The sequence below is a fragment of the Anser cygnoides genome, chromosome 17 (genome assembly GCF_040182565.1).
Source record: "Anser cygnoides isolate HZ-2024a breed goose chromosome 17, Taihu_goose_T2T_genome, whole genome shotgun sequence".
Lineage (NCBI taxonomy): Eukaryota > Metazoa > Chordata > Aves > Anseriformes > Anatidae > Anser > Anser cygnoides.
The window spans coordinates 2,584,784-2,602,080 of NC_089889.1; the positions used below are offsets into that span (position 1 = coordinate 2,584,784).

Here is a 17,297-nt window from a genome sequence, read left to right on the forward strand (position 1 = left end):
ACATTGATCCATTATCCTGCTGCACCAAAAAGCATTTGTGGATGTTCTCTCCCCAGGAAAGTGGCTGCAAGCAGTTTTGTGGCTTGTTGTTGAGATGTAGTGACCAGGGCCAGAGAGCCCCGTCACTGACTTCTGCTGGAGGAGGTGAGGGAAGGGAAAAGAACAACTCAGGGCTGAAACACAAGAACTCGTAAGCCGTGTTTTCAAATCATTTTTTAATCACAATTTTTATTTCTTTAACCAAAGTTGTCATAGAAATGCATTTATTCAGCTAAATACTACTTCTACAAGATTTCTGTAAGAATGCCAGCTGTTATGTAGCAATAATGTATTTATTTGGCTGTGCTGCAGTAGGTGGGTTTCCTATTCAGTGCTTCCGACTTTACAACAGTAGCTTAATTTGTCTGAAGTGCTAACGCAATTTGAATTCTCTTGTGAGACTGGAAAGCTGAACATGCAAAGCGATGTGTCTACAGAATACATCATATACAAATCTAAACGACCTAAATTTATATTATGACAGCAGCTACAGCTTTAAAATTATTAGTACTGGTGCTTAATGTAGAGAATAAACATTTAACCGGTACTGACATGGCAGGAAATGATAGAGTACTCTGTACCAAGTAGTTCTGTCCTTTTGGTACATTCCCCTTGGAGGGGAAAAAAACAAACACACTTGAGTGGAATTTCCATCCACTTCCCAGACTTTGGCAATAGATGTTAGTGAAATGCAATTTACCAAACAAGTAGCTTCCATGAAGTTCCAGCTTGCCTAAGAACTGCAGGACATTTTTGTAACAGAATTAAACTTTCTAAAGCCAGAAACTGCTCTACGCCATGTCAAATATGCTTCTGTCTTTCAAGGCGGTCCACATTAGTCTTGGATTCGTACACCTCGTGTTACTAGAGAACTTGGGAGCTCTGCATGTTGCCAAAATCCTCTTCAGTGTCACTAGCTGTTGCTAAACTATGGGAGGTGTGATTGATGGCATCCTTCTTAGGAGAAACTGCTCCAAAGAACAAGAACTGAAACTGGAAAATGCAACGTTTACAAGAGTAAGACGTGATGCATGTGATACAGAATTTGGGGGTTAATTAATTATTTCTGACGCTTTTGCCATTTTTAAAATACATTTTAAAGTCTCTGTCAGTCTGTGGTGGTGTTTCCTAGTAAAGTATTTTCAGCATTATAGCTAAACATGGTGTTTCTGTCAGCTACGCTGCTATGAAAGCTGGTTCCGTTGAAATGCCACATGGAACACTGAGTACCACCATGTAGTTGTAGCCCCTGGACTACACGCAGCATCCAGCTTTTAAATGCCAGCTAAGGTATTTCACTGTTTTATAATACAACATAAACATGACCGCGAGTGTCCTTACCTTGTGATAATGAGCTTCTCTTGACTCTGCTTCCAGCACTGCTTGGTCATCTGGCTCAGGCATGGCTGTTCCCTCAAGATCTTTAAAAACGTTCCCCGAGTTGCATGTATTCTGTTTTGCCACAGGACTTGCAGGTGCCGCTGGCTCTGCGTTCTGTTCGTTTTCATTCTGCCGTGGCTTTTTGGAAGCAACTGCTTCTGCATTACAGTCCTTATCCATGGAGGAGTTTTCAGATTTGCCCACGTACGCCTTTGAGCTAGATCAGAGAGTGTAGGTCAGATTAGTAATTGGCCTCTGCGTGTCTTTGTTAAAGTGTCTTTGCCTGCTAATGGCAAGCACTACAGCTTTACAACAGATTCAGCAAGTATCTTCCCCTCTTACTGTAACAGGACTCCATGGAGGTAAAGCTAATGAGAGGCTAGTGAGGAACGTTCTCCTTTGTGCCAGAAGCTTCAGTGCTGTTCACGATATTAAGAAATAATGCCAAAAGGCTTGGCTGCTGGCTCACCTTTTGCTACAGCCACGGTTCCTCAGTGGTACAAGATAATGGAACTTGTCTGTGATCAAGAATGGATCGTATGGCTAAAACCATTCCCTTGCACGCTCGCTAATGGTAAAAGACCCGTGAGGTGACTCGGGCTGCTCAAGCACCCGGTGGCTGTCTGATCTGTGGCGCTGCCTATACAAACAGCACACCGTAGCCGTGTGCTTTGATGAAAAGAATCCACAGGTGGAGAAAGAGACTGAGGTCTCTCTGTCATGCTCTGGCTGGGCCTCAAACTACTTCAACCTTTTTCCGAATGTATCTAGTTCATAGTTTTCCTCTGAAAAAAGGCTACAGGATCAGTACAATGCTTACGAACACCCTGCAAGAATACACAGATCACTTTGACTTAGCGGGAAAACTTCAACTTTTCAGCCTGCTAAGTCAACCTGCCTCCCTCATCCCACTGTTACCTTTCTGGAATCCGTGAACAGCACGGGGGCTCCTGGGAAGCTGTCCCCTTGTCGATGTCAGACAATGTAGCCAAAATAAAGCTGGCTTCCAGCACCATGTCTTCCATGCTGAAAGCAACTGGTCTAAACACAAATATCCAGAGATGAAGCAGCATGCATCATTACATTTTGGGAGGAAACACAGCTCGTGCAATTCTATACATGCAGATCACAAAATACCCAGCTGAAAAAATTAATATTTGCTGCTTAAGAACCTAAGATGGCTTCCTTTTAGATTTAAATACATCAACAAGCAAATACTACACAATATTATGCTTAGTTAAATTGTAGTTTTAAATAAAAACTGCTAAAGTTATATTTTAAACTAAAAATGTGTCATTTCTTTTGTCCACTAAATAAAACTGCATGTATTAGGCTTGAGAACCTGAAGTGTCCAGGCAGCTTGTAGGTGCTTGCTAGACAGCATGGCTAGTTTAGTAATCCAGGTGTCCATGTTAAATGCTTTATGCGCAGTAACAAACTACTTAACCCTGTATTGCAAATTAATTAGAAATAGAGCTTCTATTCTGAAATGAACATTTTTTTACAGTTAAATACGTATCAAGTGACCTGCAGTCAAAAAAAAACAGCTGTAGAGTTGTAACTGTGCTATATCGAGATAGGTAGTTCCAGAACGTACTTCCCAGATACGTCAAAATGGATTGAGACAGGACCGTGGGTAGCTTCGGAAAATGCCAGCAGTCCCTGAAAAGAAGGGGTGCGTGGTTAAGTGCTATTTTAAACACAGACGAAGATTAACATTAGAGAACACGTTTATTCCAGCTGTTGTTTACTGGCAAAAAAAGTAAAGTAAAAGTCTACTGCTTCTAGAGTGCATTTCCTGCCTTCTCCGCCTGGAGCTTTGCCTAAGAAACCTCTGCAGTAGAACTACTGTGCCCATGATGCCTTCTCCAGTAGTTATGTGTCTGCCCAGCACTGAAATTACTTTTCTGCTGGTTTAAAAGCTTTGCCTTTCAAAGGCTGCTGTGAGGGACTCTGCAGTGTCCCAAGGATGCCTGTTTTTAAAGCCAATCCTTAACCAGCTGGTGAAATCCTGCTACCAGCCAGGAGGCCTGGTGCAACACTTACAGGAGGAATTGTTCTTCATTGCCCACATCAAGTCATGCAAATTAATGGAAATTGACAAATCCTTAACTTACCCTCAATTCTTTAAGGCAAAATGTCACTTCAGAGTCTACTCCAACTTGGAAGTAGTCAAATTCATCTGGATTTAGCTGTATTTCAGTAAGCATTGTCTTTGAAAAGTCTGTTTGAAATAAAGTCGAGAATTCAGAACAGTGAGATTTGAACTCAAAACTAAAATTAAATCGTGATGCTTTTGTTAGCACTGTCTCAACAAATGGTGACTAACAATAATAGATGTTTAGCTTATCTAAATTTATATTTAAATAAAATAAAAAACTCCTGAAATTATTTACAGCATATTATGGGGATTTACACAGCTTTTAACAGAACTTATTTCATGTTCCGCTATGCGATGGAGTCCTGATGCCTGCTGTCATTCCTGTAAATCTGCTTTATCTACAGGCATTGATCACAAATGCGATTGCCAGCTTCTTACTGCTGCAGAGATGGGAAGACCAAAATGCAGCATGACTGTAACGGATTGATGGTTGTCAGCAATTGCGATTAGAGGACCATGAAAGCGGACTTGGGTTACTTATTCCAAATCGTCATCTTTTCCTGATACTATGCAAATGACGATGGAAAATAAGCTCTCCAGCATCAGGTATTCAATTGTTGCTCGCTGTCATCTGACTACTCGCTAGCTGTTATCAGGTGTGTGAAAAGAAAATAAGAGGGTACTACCATGATGCATCCCAGTCTCAGAGGCATTCAGAAAAATACACCAGCTTAAGCAGTTCTCTTCCAAAGCCAGGCTGCTAGGGAAGTATTAAACTAGTCCCAGCCTCCTCTTTCTTTGCTGAAGAGTTTTTTTCTCAGCCTTCACCAAGGCCCTACTGCATGGTCAAATACACTCTTGTAAAGTTCCTTAGAACTGCAAAAATAAATGTTTACAGCATACCTGCCAACTTCAAGGCAGAGCCTACCACGTGCAAATGAAAACAAGCCTAGGCAGAAGCTGTAATTTCTGTCTCTGAAAATTAAACCTGAATGTGGAAAAACCCAATCCATCAGCAGCTGGTATGTTCAAAGGACACGCTTTGTTTCAGAGCACGCAGAACATCTGCTGCAGGCAGTACTCTGCATCGCATGCTACGCAACAAAAACCGCACCTGTCATTCCTCTTTTTCTCCCATTTGATTGTTTGTTTTTTTTCGGTATCCCACTGCATTTCTACCTACTATTTTTTCACTCTCCTTCTTACAATAATGCTTTTAAAAGTATGTTTTTAAAATAATATTTTTTCCTTCAAAATGTAATCTTTTTATAGTATTTTCAGTAATTTCTTTCCTGTTTCACTTCTGTCAGTTTCCACCACTTAATCCTTCTTGCTCTCCACTGTTTTAGCCTGTTCTAAGCACAATCCCCACACCTACACTCCAGGCAGTCATCTTTTTCCAGGTCATTATCCTCAGCTTTGGTCAGAAGCATGAAAAGCATCCCTTTATTATATGATACACAAGAACCTGTACTTCAAAAACACAATCATAACATTAAAATTAGTCTGAGTCACACGCCAAGAATCTGGACTGTTCTCCATCTCAGATCCGAAAATAACAACACACAACATAACAGTATTAGGCCAGCTAACACGCTAGATACACTCTGTAACAGTATCAGTTCTCTAATTATGTTACTCTGATTTAAATAGTTCATTTTAAAGCCTAATATTATCTCCTTTTCCCTGTCTGTTTCCATGCTTCTGCTCTTACAGCACGGTAATTACCTCTGTTGAAGCCTACAGCAAATGGTGTAATTTATTTCAATTGGCTGCTCAGTCTGCTATCTGCCACCGATACCAGGAAAATATTATTAAAACCATCGTTTCTTAAGCCAGAGTATGGCAGTCGGACTTAAAATTATCTCCATCTCATTCAGCCATGAAATGCATTTTCCATTTCTGTTGCAGGTTGTTATTCCTGCAGTTCACCCGTTCTGTAGTCCCAATAGCCCTTTGGATTTTGCATTTCCTTACCAGCGTCTTCCTCAGCGTAACTCCTGAAACAAACCTTCATTGGGGTAACCGATAAAGTTACTTCTTCTTGACTGGTTGGAAAGTGGATCATTATATCAGCCAGCAGCCTATAAAATTTAATTTAGTATTAAAATAATTTTACATGACACAAGTTATTATCTAGCAATTGTTACTGGCATTAGAAATTAAAATTGCTCCTTGGCAATATTGTTGGAAAAAACACCTTTGAAATGTGCAACCCTTCAAGTATGCTGTAGCTTTAAAGCTGATTTATACAGTACTAGGTATGTAAGAAATCTAAAAATACAACTAGCAATTATGAAATCAAATTTGCTTACATTTAGTACCTGTGTATGTTGCCCAATCAGCCTCGTGTACACATATAGTGCTGCTACCTTTCTATATGCGTACATACGGCAATTAAAAACCCTTCTACTTTTATTACTGGATTCTTTGCCCATAAAATTTAAGCACCCTTTTATTTGCTGGAGGTGGAAGCTGATCAAAGGTGTGAATTCAAATTATACACTACACACTTCTCAAGGTTGCAGCAGGATTCATGGCAGAATGATCCCTGTTTCTGAAGCTGTAATGTGACATATCAAGTATTAGAACAATGGATTTAGCAACTCACCATTTTTGACTGCGGGCCCTAACCAAATTTTGTTTATGTTAATAACTATAACAGCAGTACTGTCTCCTGGATGATTTCTCTTCAGAAAAAATACTTTTCTATTCATTACCTGGAGTGGACTTTAAGTATGTTCGGACACATGTGCTTTGCAAAAACAGCCTGCAGTGGATCACATTCTTGGAAAGTCAGATTATATGTTTTTATAATACCTAAGTATAAAGCATATGAACAAAAATCAATAGTTAGAATTGTAATGCTTACATTAAAGTCTAAAAATCAAGGGTCTAAAATTCTATTTTTTTTTTTTTAGTATTAATTGTTCTTTTAAGACATCTCAATAGAGAAAGTAACTGACTATAGCAGTAACTCACCCACAAATAGAAGACTGAATTAAAATGCCATCTAACACTTCCTTCATCCTATTAGTTATTCCCTCCAGCATCTGAGTTTTTTAAGAATTCACAGCAAATGAATGAACAGCAACAAGTCCAACAAATGCATAGGAAAAAAAAAATCTTCAATATTTAACTGTTACAGTAATATAAATGGTGGTGGAATACATAACGCAAACCCTACAGGTCTCTGTTTCTAGATAAGCAGGAGCTGATGTGTGAACTAAGTGAGCTTATTTGTCTTGAGACCTCATTCAATATATAACCTCTTTATATAAGCTAGATTTGTTTAATAATATAAAACACAGCCAGGCTCAGCAAGCTATGGTTCTGTATGAGTTTTGCAGAGACTAATGCCAATGGACATTCACGCTGTTCTGCTGGAATTAAGAGTATCAGACCTGCTACCACGTTAAAGAGCTGCAGTGTTATCAGCAGAAAGACCCACTATATCCTCAAGTTCAAACACCTGCCAGGGCAGGACTTCCCTCCCTCACCTTTTAAATTCCATAAAGTGTGTTTTTCAGAACTGAATCCAGCCTAATTCTAAATGGTGTAAGCTGTGGACTGACAATTAATATATAGTATGCATAACTACTGAACTGAAGAAAGTTAGTCTGATAAATCCTGTCATAACTTTTTTTTTTAACAAGGTGACGTACATGCTGAATACAAATTTTGATGTGAAGAGCCTGAAAGTGTTTGGCATAATGTTCCATCAACAACACTCAGTTAGTAATTACACTAAATATTATGTTATCCTGCTGTTTTAAACTGCTTCTGTTTCTGGAAAGTGACTTTTTGCGTAACCTACCATTTCTGCAGAGAAGCTGAAAAGTTATGTGATGCTCATTAGTATTTGTATAAATGCTGCATTTCTCTACATTCCTTTCCAGCACATTTACACATCTAAATACAGGAAGAACTGACTGGGGAAGAAAAAAGATCAGCGCAGAGGTTACTCACCAAGAAGTTTTGCAACGTTATTCCCCAGCCTCATGCAGTTCATCTCGAGCTTTTATGGCTTCCCCAGACTGCTTTGTAAGCAGACGTGGAGGCAGCCGAAACCGATCTTTGCCAGCCTCACCCACGACTGCAGTACGTGGCTGACAGGGCTGTTTGCTGAACAACTGGTCAGAGCTCTCCTGGCCTGTACTGTTCTCAAAGGCTACAGGAGAAACACCCAAGAGCCAGAAACGCAGTATTCCTTCACCCCAAGATTAAACTGATTCAGGCTTTGGAAACCGCTGGGCACAGCTCAGAAGTACACCTTTTAAACAGTTAAATACGAATACTCTCTTTCGCAGAATTGCTCAGCAGCACTTAAGTTCAGAGTGATCTGCATGCCTGTATGATCCTCCTCCCCCTATAATTTCATTTGGAAATTGAGCTAATTCGCTGCTTTCAAAGCTGGGCATAACAAACTGTTAAAACATACCTTAATGAATAATTTACATGGAAGTGATAACTGTTTTTCTTTCTGACATGGCTGAGACACAGCTGTCCAGCAGTAATGTTGAAAAAACATAGATGAGAAGAAGATGTACGCATACGCTGACCTTGAAGAATTCACTGATCTTAAGGCAAGCTGAAAAGAAATGTAAAATCATTAACTCCAAACTATTTCTGAATAGTTTGAATATACTATACTATATACTGAATCTTTAAAAAAAGAAAAAAAGCTACCTCCGTGCTTCAGGAGCATACGTAAGCCACAAAACCTTTAAATGTGTCCGTCTCAGAACAAATATAGATGGATCATGCATATTATCATGTTCAGACTTATCACCTTTATTATTACTGGTCAGAAGTCACAGGTGTAATGCAGGCACAGGAATCCAATCTCGGGATATTTAAGTGTGTGAGTTAAGCTTTGAAGTGTGAGTTACCTAATCACTCAGAGCTCCAGCTTGTGTTTGAGCTATGTGAAGGACTGGAGCCTGTTCTAAAACAATCTTCCTGTACGCCCATCCACACAAGGCACACAAACGAGCAAAGCCTTTACCATCACCTACGGGATACTTCATGCATGAAAAGAAAGGATCTCCCCTTGCGACCTGCCAGCCACCCAGCAAGCTGAGTCGATCGCTTTTAACTCAGAAACCTCTAGAGAAAACCCTAATTCTGTGGGAAGCGGTGTTTGATTAATGGGAGGCATTCTTCCTGTTGAGTCATACCAATACAAAAACATGTTGTTCAAACGCAATTTCTGATGTGGTACAAAACATAAACCTCTTGACCCGTGACAATGGAAATAAAACCCTTGGTATTAATCCGGATGTCCTGGACAAGCTTCACCTTGGGTAACACCAAATTCCAAGAATATTAGGTGCAGAGCAGGTATGAATCTTCCAGGATATAATCTGCATAATTACAATTACAGAAAATATGGCATTTGTCCACGTTGAAAGTGGAGGGAGCTGAGAGGGAATTAACTCAGACTTAAGTGTACCTGTAGAAAAACAGCTAAGGCAATATCCAACAGAACAACACATTCCCAACAAAGATTTTAAACTGATAATTAATCAAATTTACTTACACCTTTTTCTAAGGGGTCAAAGCAAAACTCATCGCTAATACGTGCTATGGCGTGTATTGCTTTTCCAAACACTAACAGGAAACAAAACAAAACAGTGCAACGTGCATTTTAAGTTAAAACGAGTTATCCTGCATCCTCTCCACGATAATTTAAGGGGGAACATTCCACATTTCCCACAGGTTTCCAAGAAAACAGACACGATGGCAAACTACTCTTTCCTTTCCCGTGGCAGCGGCACCTCGGTGCTTTCCAGGGCTGCCCCACGGAGGCACACCTCAGGTGTTGCACCCCCCTGCACAAGCAGCCGCCGGCATGCCCTGGCGTCCCCCCGAGGGGCTCCCCACGGCCACACCGACCACCATTTTAGTCAGAAAAAAGACATTTTGCGGCGGCAACGAGCGCGGGGACCTCGCCCCGAGGGGCACCCGAGGGCCCTGCAGGGGGGTCTCGTCGCGTGCCCGCGCTGAGGCAGCGCCCTGAGGGGACCCCCCCCCGCACCCTGCCCGCGCTCGGTACCTCTGAGGGGAGCCCCCCCGAGCACCCCCCTCATGGCCGCGCCCTTCCCCTCACGGCGGGCCCCGGATGCAGCCGCAGGGGGGCGGGCGGCGGAGAAACGCGTTCGGGGCCGGCTTGGCCCTGCGGAGGCGCCGTAGCGGCGGCGGGGCCTTGGCTTCCGCGGGGAGGCGCGGGCGGCGGCGGGCAGGATGGTGAGAGGCGGAGGGCACGGCCCCGGAGCTCGGCCCCCGGTCCCCCGTCCCCCGGTCGGGGCGCTCCGCTCCGCTCCCGGCAGCTTCTTACCGGGGGGCTCCGTCAGCCGGCGCCCGGGGGGGGGGAGGAGGCGGAGGGGGGGAGGCTAGGCCTGGGGAAGGGGAAGGGGGGGGGGGCTGCGCTCGGAGCGGCTTGTTTTTAATTTTTTCCCCTCATGATTTTTATTTTAACGCTTCTCTCATAACGCCGACAAATCATTAATTGTGATTTTTTTTTAATTTTAATTATTTTATTTTTTTTTCCCCCTCCCCGTTCATCCGGCTGTGTTTCTCTTTTCTGTTGCTTCCTTTTCGTTTAACGCTGGTCGCGTCTCACCCCGTTTTCCATTCCCCTGTCTGCGATCAACTCCGCCGCCCCTAAGGCCGGGCACAGAGTAAGTGCGCCGAACGGGCTCGGGGGGCGGCCAGCGGGCACCCAGGGCAGGCAGGAGGCACCCAGGGCAGGCAGGGAGTGTCCAGGAGGCACCCAGGGCAGGCAGGAGGCACCCAGGACCCACCTAGGGGCAGGCAGGAGGCACCCAGGGCAGGCAGAAGGCACCCAAGAGGCACCCACAGTACAGAGGAGGCACCCAGGAGGCACCCAAGATAGGCAGGAAGCGTCCAGGAGGTACCCAAGAAAGGCAGGAGGCACCCAGAAGGCACCCCCAGTACACAGGAGGCACCCAGGCGCTGCTCCTCGCTCCCTGGCTGCACCCCAGCCCCTAGTCACACCTGGGTGCCTTCACTCGTCGTTACGGTGGCTTTCCAAGCTTTAATGTAAGTAATGGGAGCTCAGGTGGGATTTGGGGGAGCGCGCCCTGCCTGCTCACCAGCGAAGGAGGTGATCTCTGTTGGGTGCAGCTCTGCTGACTGCAGTGGGGCTGCGTGTAAGCGGCAGTGCGGTGCGATTAAACGTCACGTGCAGAACGGGGACAGCGTGCCTGAATCCCGAGGTGTCAGTAAGAGAACCCATCGATTGCCACTTTAATGATCAGAATCACTCACTACCCGTTTTTACGTGCTTTCCAGTACATCATCACAAGAAGGAGCTAGTTAGTATTTCGGAGAACTTTTGAAAGGCCATTAAAAGACGTGTCTTTGTATTTCTTTCCTGGATTGGTTTCAAATTGGTAGCTTGTAGACTGAAGAATTCCTGTATTGTTTACCAGTATTTTCAACTATCTGCTCTCTAAAGATGAATGGGTTTCATGAGGCCATCAAAACATTCTTAATTAGAAAAGGGGGAAAGAAAAACACCCAAGTCCTCTTTGCCTTTCTGGTGACTGTTAGCATGAAGATAGCTGCATGGCCTAAAAATCTAAAAATTAAGGAAGGTGACTTGATGTGGTTACTATTGCTTACGTATGTAGGCGTATATACATTTCTGGACTGTGTCTTTTACGCAGATTCGATGGCTGTCGTTTTAGGAACAGTCTTTCCAGCAAAGTGTTAGGATTGGAGGATAATCTGCCACAGTTAATTGGGAGGTGTCCATCAGGCTAACAGGGATGCCTGGCTTTAAATCCAGTGGTTTCAGTGTAGAAGCATAACACCCATGCTTCATAGAGCTTTCCATGCCCTTCTTGCAAAATTAATTTATCACTACTTTGCTTGCATTAATTACTTCTTTATTAGCCAACCTAAGGCCTAAAATATCAAACCATGGCCTTACTTGATCTGAACCCATAATTTCGAAGCTGCCATTAAATTTGTTTTCCTTGCATATTTTGTAATGAAACTGTGAATGGATAAAACTGGGAATAGAAACACTGTATGCAATAATCTATCTTACCTTCTCTGCTGCAGTGTTGTTTCTTTTTTTCATTTCATTGTTTTGTTAGTCTTACTGTGCTGTTGTTCAGTGGTTCCTACAGTATGGGCTTGGAACAAGCTTCCTGTTCGGGTTAACTATTAACACACATTGCAAATTTGCTATTTTTTTTTTCTTGATAAAAACACAGAAGTTAGTCAATGTAGAAAGAAGCAGGGTTGAAGGATGTTTAAGGGAATTGACTACAGTTTAGCCAGGTCTGTACTTGAGAACATCTGGTAGAGATGTCCTCTATCTTTTCTTTTCCTTTTTTTAATGTTTAAGTGAAAACAGAATATGGGATAGTTTATGGTAGTTCCCAAATTTGTGTAAATTACATCAAGTATTAATACAGTTCTTTTGTTATACTCTGCAGTGGCTTGCTTTCAGCAACAAAATAAAAAAAGACCTCTGTAGACCCTTAAGTTCGTAAGGCCCTCCTCTTGACACCATTCGAGATTAGTAAGGGCCCTTGTTTTCACCCAAATGCAGAAATATTCCATCACCATTTCATTCTTATTTTAGTAGCTTTTATATCAAAATGCAGTTACAAAACTGATGACATTGCAGTGCTTTCTGTTATGTAGTGATTCTTGTCTTAAATATCTGTAATGATTTTTCTTCCCTGTCGTGACACCTGGTAAGTTGGTGTTAGTATTAGGAGATCTTCACATTCCACATCGCTGCAACAGCCTCCCAGCCAAATTCAAAAAGCTGCTGGTTCCAGGAAAGATCCAACACATTCTCTGCACGGGAAACCTCTGCACCAAGGACACTTATGACTACCTCAAGACTCTGGCTGGGGATGTTCATGTTGTCAGAGGGGACTTTGATGAGGTAGTGGCTTCTCTTAAGATTTGGTTAATCTCTTACCTAAAAGCAATGTTTGTGTTATTTGTACTTTAAGTAAAAGTTGGCAAACTGAGCTTACGTAGTACTATGAGTGAAAAGCAAACTGAGCAAAAGAGTTGGAGTTCCAACTGATATGAATTGCACAGTAAGTTCTCTTCTGTCATCAGGATGAATAAACCTAATTTATGTACTTAGCTGCTAAGTCTACGACTCAAGCCAACAGGAGCTCCCATTGTCAGATCTTTGAAGTTCCTTGCGTCTTTACCAAATTCTTGACAGTGTTCATAAAAGCAGTATTGCAGCTCTCGTTTGGTAGCGGTAGAGCCAATCACGAGGTATTTCGATAGGCTTTCCACATTTCTGTGTTTTGTGTAGCTTTTTAATATAAATCTGAAATCTAATATGGTGTTGTTGTTTTTTTTTTTTTTTTTTACTTTTGATTTTTAGAACCTGAATTATCCTGAACAGAAAGTTGTAACTGTTGGACAGTTCAAAATCGGGCTGATTCACGGCCATCAGGTCATTCCTTGGGGTGATATGGCAAGCCTGGCACTGCTACAAAGGCAGTTTGATGTGGACATCCTCATTTCAGGACATACACACAAATTTGAGGCATTTGAACATGAAAACAAATTCTATATCAACCCAGGATCAGCTACAGGAGCTTATCATGCCTTAGAAAAGTAAGTAGAGTATGGGAACTACCTGTGGGGGTTTTTGTTCTGATAACAAAACTAAACTACAAACAACACTCCTTGTGAAGGTTAATATTTACATTCTAAATGTCAGGCAGAGGAGGGGTTTATAGTCATTGCTAAGTGTCCTGGAGTGAAACACTGAGAGAATAAAGCTTCAGATCTGATGTACTGTGCTTACAAAATTGGAATCAATGAGAGCGAATCTTGCTAAGAAGTCTAATGATGAAACACTACTGAGGTTATTATATACAAACAATATGATTTTTTTTCCTCTCTTTCTAGCAATATCATTCCTTCATTTGTGCTGATGGATATCCAGGCTTCTACAGTAGTTACGTATGTCTATCAACTAATTGGAGATGATGTGAAAGTAGAAAGAATTGAGTACAAAAAATCTTAAAATATATTTGCTTGTCTGGCATTTTTACCATCTCATTCTGGAACTGCAAGTTACTACAATACTTGATTGTTAGTTTACAGTACTACTTCACTTACTTGCTAACAGCTTAACAATGTAGCTTCTTGGTAATAACTTTAAAACAACATTGTGTTTGCTTATTTTCTCTGTATGAATTGATTTGTAAAATATGCCATTAAAATAACTGTTTAAATACTGTTCCTTAATGTTATAATAAACTTCACTTCATAGAAAAACTAAGCTTTATGAACTGTTGTTGGAAAAAAAAGAAAAGCAACAGCTTTTTTTTTTTTTTTTTTAAATGGCTGGCAGTACTGTCTTTACCTAATGCTTAGCAAAGAGCTTGATGTGCTGGTTCAGTGCCATCTAGAAGAAAAATGTAAAAGGTTTGAACAAAACAGTTAAGGGCACTGGGGACGTGTTAGGTTTGCTTCACAATCCGTTTGATATTTGCATTTTTTTTCATTCCTAATTAAGCTAAAAGAAAAACCTGGATTGATTTTTGACAAATTAGAATGAACACTTTCATAACTTCCTACTGTGAAATCACTATTCTAAGTTGAACTTCAGTCTTTTTATACTCAAAGCCATTCCAAACACCGCTATGCTTTAATGAATGACAGTCTCATTAATTCTGTAAACAGTAAAGAGAAGCTTTCCTTTATCTATGGCTTATATCTGATATTATGTCTACATAATTTGTTCCACATATAAAGGTTTTAAATAGTGTAATTCCATATAACACTTGTACTACTGTTGAAGCCTGAAAAATGGGTTGTTCAAGAAGACTGGAACTTTTCCCTAGTCTCAGGGAACTGCGTGTATTTTAACAGCTACCGCTTCTCATGACTGCTAATTTTCCAATATAAATAAAGAGCTTTATCTGTTGTCTTCTGCACAACATTTAGAAAAATGGCCTGCTTCCTTTGCATATATTGTCCTTTGTATCACTATTTTCTTCAGTGCAGTATCTGTGCAAAAAGCTCTGTAGTATTTGTTATAGAGGCTTGAGTTAAATTAACGAGTTATCCATAGAACTTAAAGGATCAGCTAGAATATTTACTTGTGTGTCTTAATCTTATTTCTATTAAAGCAGGCTTATTTTTACCTTATAAAAAGAGGAAGTATTTCAGCTTGGGATCTCAGGAAACTTTGGCTAACTGCAATTTTATGCAGTGAAATACATGCCTATCATTTTCTTAATGTCTACAGCATGATAAAGAACAAAGTCAAAAGGAAACTTTGCCAAATGTGTTCTACTCAGTCAACAGCCTTTCTTGACAAGTAAGTTTACCAGCCTCTTCGTAAAGTTTATAAAAAACTGGAAGGTCGATATTGATATGTCAGTTTATTTGTGCTCATGCTTTAATTAAAATTACAATTTGTCTAAAAGGTATATTTTACATGAAGTGTAACACTTCCAATTTAAAATTTTATTACAGTTATGCAAGATTATGTTTGTGCAAATGAAATCTTAGAGCGATCCTGACAGCAGACTTCAACACGGAGATATAATACAAAAGTAAAGGAAATCAGTTTTAGTCCTTCTTAAAATCAAAGCGATAAATATGAATTGTGGCAGAGTATGGAGTAGAAACAGCATAGAACAGTTAAAAAAATGTGGAAAACTAGCAATAGCTTTTGGAAGAAGAGCAGTGAGGTTTTAGTTCAATGTTCACTTGATCAGTAAGTACATTCCTAATGCATAGCACTTATCTTGCCAGCAGAGGGAGAAAAGACAAAGGATAAATCAACACCTTATTGATGACTCTTCTAGTTTGCCAGTCTCCTCTGGTCCATTCATACACACCTGGAGGGCAAGAGGACAATATTAAAAGGGTTTAGAAAACAGGATATAATTTAAGACCTGTGAAAGAGCTTGAAAGCATAAGGTTTAGCACTGCTCATATTTGATTCAATTAAAATGTACTTGCATCAATTAAAGGGATATTTTATTATATAGAATATATTTTACTAAAATAAATCCACTAACAAGTATTTTTGCTAGAAGTTGAGTGGAAGTCCTAGTTTATAAAAAGAGGAAAAAATACTGCATGAGGTACAAAGTGTTTTGTTTTACCTTCAGAATATCAGATGATGATTTATCTACAAGAGTAAGATTTCCACATTTCTCTTGATACTCTTGAATCAGGGCTGTTGCATCATCAGTGCTGTAGGAGGAAAAAGTTTATCAATTTTGTCAACTGAAGTTGTCTTAAAAAGCCAAGAATTTAGGCTATATTCACTGAAGTATAAACCCAGGTCTAACTCCACGTTTTTGAAGTCAGATAGGTCCTAGCATTTAACCCATAGCTGTTAAATAAATAAAAGACTTTAAATAGTTATTTATTGTTTCCCGTTTTGACTGCAGGATAACTGGTGTTTAAAGTGAAATATAATAGGTATTTCCAACTTTTGGAACACTGCAGCAAACCCACTCATTCCTGAGCACAGGCAGTTTGTTTATTGTTTTCAGAGCATTACCGTGGCTGAAACTGTCCCTCCATAATGCAACTGAGCTGAATTCACCTGACTGTATGGTGAAGTTACTCAAAGGAAAAACGTTTGCTTTTTCTGACAAGATTTCCGCTGTTTTAACTGAGCTTGATCTTGACAGTCCAGGGGCAATAAGCTGCTATTTTGGCATTAATTGGCATTGCTTTAATTTAGCAATGCTTTAAAAACTTGGAGAGCAAGTACTAGAGAATCTCCAGGACTTCAAATAAATGAAACTAAAGTAAAGGAGAGATTCAGTTTCCATATGCAATGCATCACGTTTTACTTTTTGTTAACCTACCAGTTCTTGCTGGCAAAGTAATCCACCAGTTCTTTCATTCGGTGAGTATTCATCAGTTGTTGCTTCACCAGTGGAAAATACTTAGTTCTCACAAATTTTTCATATAGCTTCTCGTTTATGATATTGTCCAAAATCAAAGATCTAATCTGTAGATTCAAGTTTTAGTAATGGAAAAATATGAATGCTTTATAAATAAGAAATGTGACCTTTGAATAAAACGAGCAGTACTGGACTCCCAAAAAGCAGGATTATTATTTATTTTTTTTTTAGTGCTGCAAAACATCAGCTTTTTTATCAAGACTAATCTCAGATTCTAATAAAGGAATGAATTAAGAAACATGCTTTTAAGGAAGGCAATACAAGGCAAGATGAGAGAGTACAATTTCATAAGCCATTTGGCCTTTTTGCTTGAAACATTTGTTAAGAAATATAAAACAGTGCTACTGCAAACAATGCTGTCCTACAAATAGGGGCAATCTATAAGACAAAAAAAAGGTTGTAAACAGTTATCATTGAGAAAGCCTGTAAGTAAAAGGCAAATTAAGTGAATTTTATTTATTTACCTGAGAAGCAAAAGCCACCACTTCTCCAATGTTCATATGTTCATCTATTTGTTGCAGCACAGTTTCCATGTTACATGTCGATAAGAAACCCTTGAAAAAAAAAAATAATAAATTTAACATTCTGTGAATAAAGCATAAGCTCTTTCCCTTCAGAACAAGTATTTTACTTACTCAGAAACAATTAACGTTATGAAATTCGAGGTATAAACATGAAATTCTCAAACCACGATCTGTACAATTTGACTGAAAGAGTAGTAATTACTAACGCTGTTAACTTTCAAAGGGTATCTCGCTGTAGTGGTTACAGATTCTTTTGACTCATTGCCAGCAGACTACATCTTACACTGGTGC

General features: G+C 40.3%; 3 protein-coding genes across 5 annotated transcripts in view; 1 reads left to right on the forward strand and 2 right to left on the reverse strand.

The window, feature by feature from the left end:
- Positions 1-198: 198 nt before the first annotated feature.
- On the reverse strand, positions 199-9,716 carry RAD9B (RAD9 checkpoint clamp component B). Of its 3 annotated transcripts, XM_048073752.2 has the most exons (11): positions 9,579-9,709; positions 9,063-9,133; positions 7,962-8,111; positions 7,338-7,452; positions 6,241-6,340; positions 5,498-5,604; positions 3,537-3,643; positions 3,017-3,081; positions 2,338-2,460; positions 1,381-1,636; positions 199-1,032 (listed from the first exon to the last, which is right to left on the reverse strand). In XM_048073752.2, the coding sequence occupies exons 1-11, from the start codon at positions 9,610-9,612 to the stop codon at positions 904-906; spliced, it is 1,257 nt and encodes a 418-aa protein (XP_047929709.2). In that variant the 5' UTR covers positions 9,613-9,709; the 3' UTR covers positions 199-903. The 3 variants fall into 3 exon arrangements, with proteins under 3 accessions (XP_047929709.2, XP_047929710.2, XP_066835424.1); XM_048073753.2 differs by lacking the exon at positions 9,063-9,133 and having other exon boundaries at positions 9,579-9,716; XM_066979323.1 differs by lacking the exon at positions 2,338-2,460.
- VPS29 (VPS29 retromer complex component) lies at positions 9,630-13,842 on the forward strand. Its single transcript, XM_048073755.2, has 4 exons — positions 9,630-9,769; positions 12,264-12,455; positions 12,918-13,153; positions 13,451-13,842. The coding sequence occupies exons 1-4, from the start codon at positions 9,767-9,769 to the stop codon at positions 13,566-13,568; spliced, it is 549 nt and encodes a 182-aa protein (XP_047929712.1). The 5' UTR covers positions 9,630-9,766; the 3' UTR covers positions 13,569-13,842.
- A 1,073-nt stretch (positions 13,843-14,915) lies between these two features.
- Positions 14,916-17,297, reverse strand: part of KNTC1 (kinetochore associated 1) — a 38,434-nt gene continuing 36,052 nt past the window's right edge. The window contains exons 61-64 of the mRNA XM_013173269.3: positions 16,947-17,036; positions 16,384-16,529; positions 15,667-15,757; positions 14,916-15,396 (exon numbers count right to left, since the gene is read on the reverse strand). Of these exons, the coding sequence (XP_013028723.3) occupies positions 15,337-15,396; positions 15,667-15,757; positions 16,384-16,529; positions 16,947-17,036 (387 nt within the window). The 3' untranslated portion in view covers positions 14,916-15,336. The remainder of the gene's footprint in view (positions 15,397-15,666; positions 15,758-16,383; positions 16,530-16,946; positions 17,037-17,297) is intronic.